Consider the following 8,198-nt stretch of genomic DNA (forward strand, 5'->3'; position numbering starts at 1 on the left):
CTGCAACTGGCTGGCAATTACAACAATTGGATGTCCTGTGGAGTACTACACAGAAGCAATTCTGAGTTACAAATCAGAAAAACAAATTTATGCTGAGGGCTCATTTGGGATCAGGCTCTTTGCAAACTGAACAGTGAATATCATATCATTTGAAAAATTATAAACAGGTATCCTGAATTACCCATTTAACATAGGCTCAGGCACCAGGAATGGCTATGAAGTGTTACATATTTTCAAGTTCAAAAGACTTAAATGAGCCTGATGTCAGCTGAGTTTAGGAGTTGAAAACAGAAGTGAAACCATATAAATAATACAAAACTAATTATATTCCATATGCTTTTTTCTTTAATATATCCAATGACTCTCTAGTCAAGTGCATCAACACATAATGATAAACAAACTGGGTTAATACAATTTTCTACAAGAGATTAACAAAGACCATAATTCAACAGTCGCAGTTTTCTGATGTAAAAAGAGATTACCATTCTGGAAAACCTGGAGGCATCTAGTCAGTCTGTATCTAGTGATTGGCAACATTTTCCACTCATTTAAACAAGGGGGAAAGTGGCTTCCCTTCTCATCTGAATTTTCTGATCTTCAGTGGGAAGGAAGTGTTAAGAGCAAACAGGACAGTAAATGTTTAATATCCCCTAAAGCAGTAGCTCAACTGCAAAAAAGAAAAATCAAGTTCACTTTCAAAACAACATACTGTTAGCATATCATGAATCTCTGGTTGTCTTTCAAGCAAAATACAGAAAAAAGATTACCATGACACAATGGTATTCAGAAGTATGCAACATTCAACAAGTAACAAAGTATCTCACTAAACATTTTATATCAGCATTTGAGTTTACTAAGCAGTGTTCTGTAACTTCATTTATTTGGGAAATATATGAAATCACACTGTTAACACACTTGTAACTATCTTTGGAAGCCTATTTTCTAGTTGTACAGTGAATATTTTTCTGCAGTGTTTAACTGATAGCTGTGTTAAAGTTAGTGAACACAAAACCAGCATGTTATCCTTAAGTAAAGCAATAAGGTGGCTTTATGCACAAAAGTACAGGGGCTTCTATGTGCTAATAAACATGTAAAAGCAAGACTTTAAAACTTAGTGTTTGCTAATATGAGATCTAGAATAGTTTACTACAAATCCGCAACACCCTGTAAATACCCTTATTAACGAAAACAAGTGCCAAATCATTACAGGGTCCAAAAACATCTGAAAAAAATATCACCAATTGTTTACCTTTGTCTAGACTTTGCAAGACTAATCATTTTCAGATAAAACTAACAATGTGCAAAAGTTCCTAACATCATGGGTAAGGAATAACAAGTGCTACCAAGAGATTCTGCTGAGATCAAATCAGAAAATGTAAAATAACAAAGTCAAGCCTCATACCTTGAGCAGTCACAGTGAAGATTGTGAACTAATCTACAGATCATCTGCATGAAGCAGTTTCTTCCCCTCTACAAGTCACAATAACTAAGGTTTGCCTTCTAACTCAGTGACACAAGGTAAAAAAAAAAAAAATGCACTGACATTAGAAAAATATTTTTCATCGGTGCTTACAGTATCTTCAGACCTATCACTTAACATAAATCTGTTTAAATAGTTCAGATAAATACTTTTTTTTTTTTTGTCAGCCTTCTTTGGCCACATGTACCATACCATCCTGCTAATCATAAACACTGTTCAGAAAGTGCTTCCTGTGAAAACTGCTTCAAATGAGTTAACCTTGCAAAATCTAGCTTCCCACAAGAACTTTGTTAACCCTGCATTATGCAATCCCCTATTTACAAAAATACTTAGAAACTTTACAACTACCTTTAACCTTACAAAAAGTGCAATTCTCTTACCCCATGATTATGGAGCAACAACATTCTTCATAAATTCTACAGAATAGCAGCCTATAAAAAGCAAATAAGGTGCTTAGCTTATGCCCAGGATCTAACTGGTTAAGTGCCACCAGGAAGTACAATTTGTATAGGCAAATTCCATTTGTATCTACTGTCGCAGCGGTGCCACAGCTAGGTTTGCAAGCTCAATTAGAGCCAAAGCGCCATGCATTCGTTCTCGCTGTTCCTGGAGGCGGCTGCGGCAAGCAGCTGAGTGAGCACTGTTTTTCTCTTCATCGTCCTCTTCATCAGACTGAAGATATTCCATTGGGTCCTGCTGTTCCTGATCAGTCTTCTGGATTGTTTTACTTTTCAAAGCAGGAGCACGCTGTTCTCTAGTCTCCCAGTACCTATGAAATCAAACATGAGGAATGCTTTTTAAAATACGTTCAGCATATGCAACAACCATTCAAAACTGGCAAAACACTCAATTTTTTACCTTGTATATGACTGAGGCATTGCATTTAGTTTTATTTTTCATATCTTATAATGGTAGTATTTAAGCTGTCAGAAACCTTTATTTGGCATTTTAAATGTGAAGTGCCCAAGCAACATCTGTGATATATCATGCTATCACATGGTATCCTCAGCAGGCCACTCATGCATAACCAATTCTTGTTCCTCATATAAATGCAAATTCAGTAGGAAGACTATCTAGCCACTAACTAACAAGGTATTAGCAGGTGTTGTTCAAGTAAAGAAACAATGAAGCAGAGAAAAAACAAAAGTCCTGTGAGGAATCTTGCCTTAAGCTAGATTTTATGAGTCTTAAAGGAAAGGCTGGGCTGAATAACACTAGAGGCATACCAGTTCCAGTTTGTTCTTTGCTGGTTGGTTTTCTGGGTTTTTTTGTGTGCATGTGTTTGGTATTTTTTTTGCCCCTAAGAATAGAGTGCATTCTCAGGCCATTTTTATGGCTGTCTAAAGAAACTTACTTTGCTAGCCACTCAGCCACAGCTTTATTATCAGCCGTTTGTTTTTTATTCAGTCTGTCAGTGAGCTCTTCCCTCTTCAGTCGGGCATATGGATGTTTGGGGCAGTGGCGGTTTGCATGTGTGAATCTGCTCAAACAGCCTTAAAGAACAGAAAATGACAATGAAAAACATGTTAAGGAAGGCAGTCAACCACCATGTGAGCGTAAAATCTATACAATACAGTTGGTGCTGAATCCAGCCTTCTTTATTACAGAAAAAGCTAGATTTAGATGAAAACAGCAAATTCTTACTGCAAGAGTAACAACATATCCAATCATTTAATACTTTAGTATCAACTGACAACAGTACTGGCAACTTATATAACAACACAGGCAATTCTTAGATGCATATTTGAATCTCTTCCAAAGTTAAGATCCAAAGCTTTGACAGATTGCTGCAATGCGAATGTGCATACATTTTCAGTACTAGATGGCCCTCAATTCTGAAAGCCACAAGTTATTATTTGATCGCTCACCATTCTCTGAGCAGACAAAAGGTTTCTCCCCTGTGTGGAGACGCTGGTGAGTTTTGAGCTGCCCACTCTGAACAAAAGCTTTCCCGCAATCTGGGTAGTCACACAAATACGGTCTTTCACCTTAAAAATAACAACAGAACAGATTTATGAAAGCTGAATAGAAAAGCAGAGTCATAGTACCAGTGATCCCCTTCAGCTTGAGGCTTGCACAAGCAAGCTCTCCATTAACACACTCAGACACTAGCATGTACTCAAAAAGCCTCAGTGTACCAGAGAGCAGAGATCAATTTTACCCTCAGATATTCAGTGCTGCTGGATAATACCTTCACAATGAAATAACTTATGGTGTTTTCGTTTTGTTTTGTTTTTAACTTAAGCCTCTTACACAGCGTTACATAAGCTTTGTCCCATGAAAATATGCACCTACAGGGCAAGAAACATAGAAAGTAAAATAGGTAAACAGATAAGTAATGTAATTCAAGTTGTAACCACAGATGTTTTGTCATAAACGTGGACTTAACTAGGGTAATGTAACGGAGATTAAGAATATAGCAACGTAAGAAGTTGCAGAAGTATCTTACTATTGTGTTTTAGTAGACTGTTTGAAAAAAGTTGTAATGGCAAAGTAGAGGTAACAAGAAAAACTTATTCCAGATATAGACGTTCTCAACCAGCTATTAAAAATGACTTCTCCATCTTCTTCTTGTCTGAAGAGAACCTGACTGCATTCTATTGTGCAAAGGCGCTCCATGCCAGCACTGCTCAGAAAGGATGACAAAACAAAGGTAACGACGACTTACTAAGTCAGAAGAGTAACACCAGGGTAAGTTCAGCTCAATTAGGTAAGTCATTCATATTTAACATGCAAGTTCAATAGCTAATTCCAGCATGTGAAATGAAAGCCCCAAGAGTATGAGGAAACTTGTGCTTAGATTAGTAACTACATTTGCCTTACACACTTGAGTCAGGAAAGAAAAAAAATTGTAGGAGCCGAGATCTTTCATTTTTCCACTTGACTGCTGATTGTGTTGGTATACAGTATCATAGTTCATGTTCCTTTGCAAAAGTGAAAAGTACTCACTAGATATAAAAACATTTCCCTTTTGCTTCTTGTTTGTCTGGGTATTGAATTAGTTGATTCTGGATCTTAATTTAATCATAACTTGCTTCTAGAACCTCCCCGTATGCACAGATCTGTAAATTAACAGTGATTACCTCTGCTCCAGAAAGTGAATCCTAAACAAGTAGATGCTAGGAGAGACAACTGAAGAGCTGTTTTTCCTCAACCTTAAGCTACCCAGTACCACACTGTAAAAGTTACCAGCTGTTTTTAAATAATTCCTCCTCTTCCACTTCAGTTGATCACTGCTTCAGAAGTGCACAAGCAAGTAGGAAACAGAAGACTCAGCAGAGGGAATAAGACTAAAACAAATCCTACCAAGAACAACATACTAAGCTTAAGAAGCGTTCTCCCTCTAAGAGAATCTGTGGAAGGAGGAGGTAAAGAATTTACACTATGTGCTTCCAATGCTACAGCCAAAGAGCTGCTACACTCACCTGTCACAAAGGAAGGTTGCAAAGACTTTCTCTTGCTTGCACAAACAAGCATGGGAAAGAAGCATGACTGGTTTAACCGTTACACTCACAAGCCGATGACAGAGGTATTTATTTTTTTCCTCCTCAGCTGCTTGGTCACTTGCCCATGTCACCCGTTCACCTCCTCACTTACCAGTGTGAGTGCGTTTGTGTGCCTGCAGCGACTTCTCTCTTGGAAACACCCTGTTACAGATGTTACAACGGATCCTGCTAGAGGAGTGCTCTCCTTCATTTATCAGTTCACGGACTGTGTCTGCCCTTGGTCGGCCGCGCCGTAAGCCATCCTATGTGGCAAGAAACAGGATGCCGAAAGGCTGTGCTTGCCCAGAAGCCAGAAACAAAGCTAAACAGCACCTTTCTCACAGCTATCTTAAGTTAGTGACATCAGTGGAGTTTCAACAGTTTAACTCTTAACCCAGCTCTATAAAGAACTCCACGAGGTGCCCCCACCTTTAAGAGCTCTTCTGCCCTCGGCAGAGCGGTCCAGAGGGGACGAGCACAGAACCAAGGCCCCACCACCCACAGCACCGGGGCTCTTCCCCACTTCGTTGGGGCAGCAGCCGGGGAAGGCGGAGACAGCAGGTGGCGACAGCTCCCACCCCGCGCGACGCTGTGGCCGTTATTCCCGTCAGCACGACCGTTGGGGGCGGCCCCATCGGGTGACGGCCCGATGGCCCCACCTCCACGGGTGGCGCCCCCCGCAGCGCGCGCGATACTGCCGGAAGTGATCTCATTTTAAATCTCCGGGAGGAGGCGAGGCGGGGGAGGGGCGGCTGCCCGGGGCCACCCTTTAATTCCGCCGGCGCCCTCCCGCCGCCCAGGCACTCCCTGTTGCCGGTGCCCTTACCTTCAGGTGCCGTCGCCGTCCACCGCCGTTCGGGCTGCCGGACTCCTCGTCGTCCCGGGTGGGATCCCCTACCAACGCCCCGTGGGGCTGCTGGACGGACGAGGGGACGGGGGCGGGGGCGGGCCCGCCGGGACTGAGGGTGACGTTGTGCGCGTTCTCGCCCCAGCGCCACGGGTATACCATGAAGTCGCTGAAGCCGGGGCTAGTGGGAACGGGCGGGGCGGACGCTGGCTCCTCGCCGCCCCGCCGGGGGGACGGCTTGATTGGGGTGGTCTTGATCACCGACACCAGGACACGTTTGGGCGAGTCCTGGCAGATGACCACTGGCGGGCCCAGCGGCCGCTCCGACATGGCCGCACTGGCTGCTGCAGGAAAGGGACCGAGGGGGCGGGGAGCTCTGCTCGCCCGCGCCGCAGGGACGGATGGAGAGACACGAAGCGCTCTGCTTGGCACCACCCGGCAGCGCCTCAGCCGCTCATCGCCGACTCTCTGCGCCTTCTCCCTTTCCGCGGCCCTCCCACCCCCCAAGCGGACCCGCGCAGTCAGCGGCGGCCCCCAGCCATTGCGGGAGCCACAGCACCCCCGCACCTTTCCGAAGCGGCGCCGGCCCCGCTCGCAGCTCAGTCTCAGCGACGCGCAAATAGGTGCCGCTGTCTCCAACACCGCGACCCCTCTACACCCGTACTGAGCCCAAGATTTTCCCGCGTTACATTTCGCGCCTGGGCGTAGCCAATCACCGAGCCCAGCTGGCGTCACGGAGCGGCAGCTTCCATTAGCCAATCGCAGAGCGAGAAGCTGGAAGACCCGCCCCTCGAGGGCGGAGCCCGGGCAGAACGCGGCTTCTCCTCTGTAGCGCCATTGGGCCGGCGCCCGACCCACCGGCAGAATTCGAAACTGAGTGGGCTCGCGGGCTGCGGGTCTGTCCCTCCGAGCCGCGCTTCGCTCCCTCGCTGATTGGTCCGCCGGGAGAGAGTGGGTGGGACGAGGAGGAGAAGGCGTGGCCAATCGCCCTCTTCAGTTTGGCGCGCGCTGTTGTTGTTGAGCCACCCGGGCCAATCGCAGCGCCGCAGCGTGCGCGCCGTTTAAAGGGGCCACTTCGCGCGGGACTGGGGAGAGGCGCGCGGGGCGGGTGTTTCCCGCTGGGCCGGGGCGGGCTGGGCCGGGCTGGCAGACGAGCGCTCTGTGAAAGTGGGCTGTTACGGCGGTTGGGGTGCGTGCTGGCCTTTGAGGGGTGCCGGGAGGCCCCTGAACCTGGGGGGTTACGCATTTTTTTTTTTTTTTTATTTTGTGCTTAGAGCTTAAGCAGGTTACTCATGTTAGCGTGTTAATATTTGTGGGTTTGTCGTGTTGTTTCTAGTTTAATACAGCTCTTTATGTACATTTATACCCTATATCCTAAGACTCAGGCCTGTTCTGCAAGCGTACACAAACGGCAGTGCCCAGACTGCAGCTGCAGGGCTGCTGCTATTATGGCGAGCTAGGATTTGCATCCATGTGAGTAGTGGGAGGGTGTCTGAACAGTGAAAGTTGTGAGAATGCAGAGGAGTAACCTGGAAAGTAGTGTCATACATTGATTTTGCTTTATCTGGTAAAAGCATGTCATACGGGGTGGATGTTAAGCTGTTAAATCTGAAAGCTGCTGTACTTTATGTACTAAATCCTTTACAAATCTGATTATATGGAATAAAAAAGGGCCTTGGCTTTATCAGATAGAGCAGTACCATTTATTTTATGTTGTTTTTCTGCATTCTTAAGTCATGCTAAAATGCATGACACACTTCATTTGAGATTTGGTGGAGGACTTTTAATATGAAGCTAACCACTAAGATGAAGCTAACATGCTGCTTTTGCCTATTGTACTATCACAGTGAGTTGTACCAATTTCAGATTATGAAATCAGTAACTTGTATTACTTGCATTATTGGCTAAGTTTTGAGATTGATGTTAAACATGCAGAGAAGCCATGAAGCTGGATCGGAAAGAAAACACAACAGTATATAATTTTCATTTCCAAAATGACTGAACAGGTTTTGACGTGTTTGGATCCACTTGAAACTTAAAGCCTTGAAAATAACCTAAAGAAGGTTCTTGTAAGAGAACAATGTATACGTGGGGGAAATAATGACTTATTTATGAAAGTAATTGCATCCCAAATGCAAACTGAATACTCTTCATAATTTTCCAAAACCATGTAAGTAATTGTTCAAGTGGTACATATACATCTTGAGAAACTCTTGTGACTGACAGAATTAATGCTATAGAACAGTATACAAAAGTGTACATATTGTGTGGTAAAGATAGAATCAAGTAACAAAATATCTCCCAGTAGCTGGAAGAAGAAACGTGCATAGAATGTGCATGTCATAGAGGGATTAAAACGTGCTGCTTTTCAGTACATACAATCATA

General features: G+C 44.4%; 1 protein-coding gene across 1 annotated transcript; it reads right to left on the bottom strand.

Annotated features, from left to right (window-relative positions):
* ZNF367 (zinc finger protein 367) lies at nucleotides 323-7,475 on the bottom strand. The gene is made up of 5 exons (XM_021381205.1): nucleotides 5,792-7,475; nucleotides 5,078-5,228; nucleotides 3,349-3,468; nucleotides 2,835-2,973; nucleotides 323-2,249 (listed from the first exon to the last, which is right to left on the bottom strand). Exons 1-5 carry the CDS (start codon nucleotides 6,140-6,142, stop codon nucleotides 2,009-2,011), a joined length of 1,002 nt encoding a protein of 333 aa, XP_021236880.1. The 5' UTR covers nucleotides 6,143-7,475; the 3' UTR covers nucleotides 323-2,008.

The sequence above is a fragment of the Numida meleagris genome, chromosome Z (assembly GCF_002078875.1).
Source record: "Numida meleagris isolate 19003 breed g44 Domestic line chromosome Z, NumMel1.0, whole genome shotgun sequence".
Lineage (NCBI taxonomy): Eukaryota > Metazoa > Chordata > Aves > Galliformes > Numididae > Numida > Numida meleagris.

Coding starts and splice junctions, on each gene's coding strand:
- ZNF367 (XM_021381205.1), bottom strand. CDS start 6,142: ATGTCGGAGCGGCCGCTGGGCCCGCCAGTGGTCATCTGCCAGGACTCG. Junction 5,229..5,791: donor GACGGCGACGGCACCTGAAG/GTAAGGGCACCG, acceptor CTTGCCACATAG/GATGGCTTACGGCGCGGCCG. Junction 2,974..3,348: donor TTTTGTCTGCTCAGAGAATG/GTGAGCGATCAA, acceptor CTGTTCTTTAAG/GCTGTTTGAGCAGATTCACA.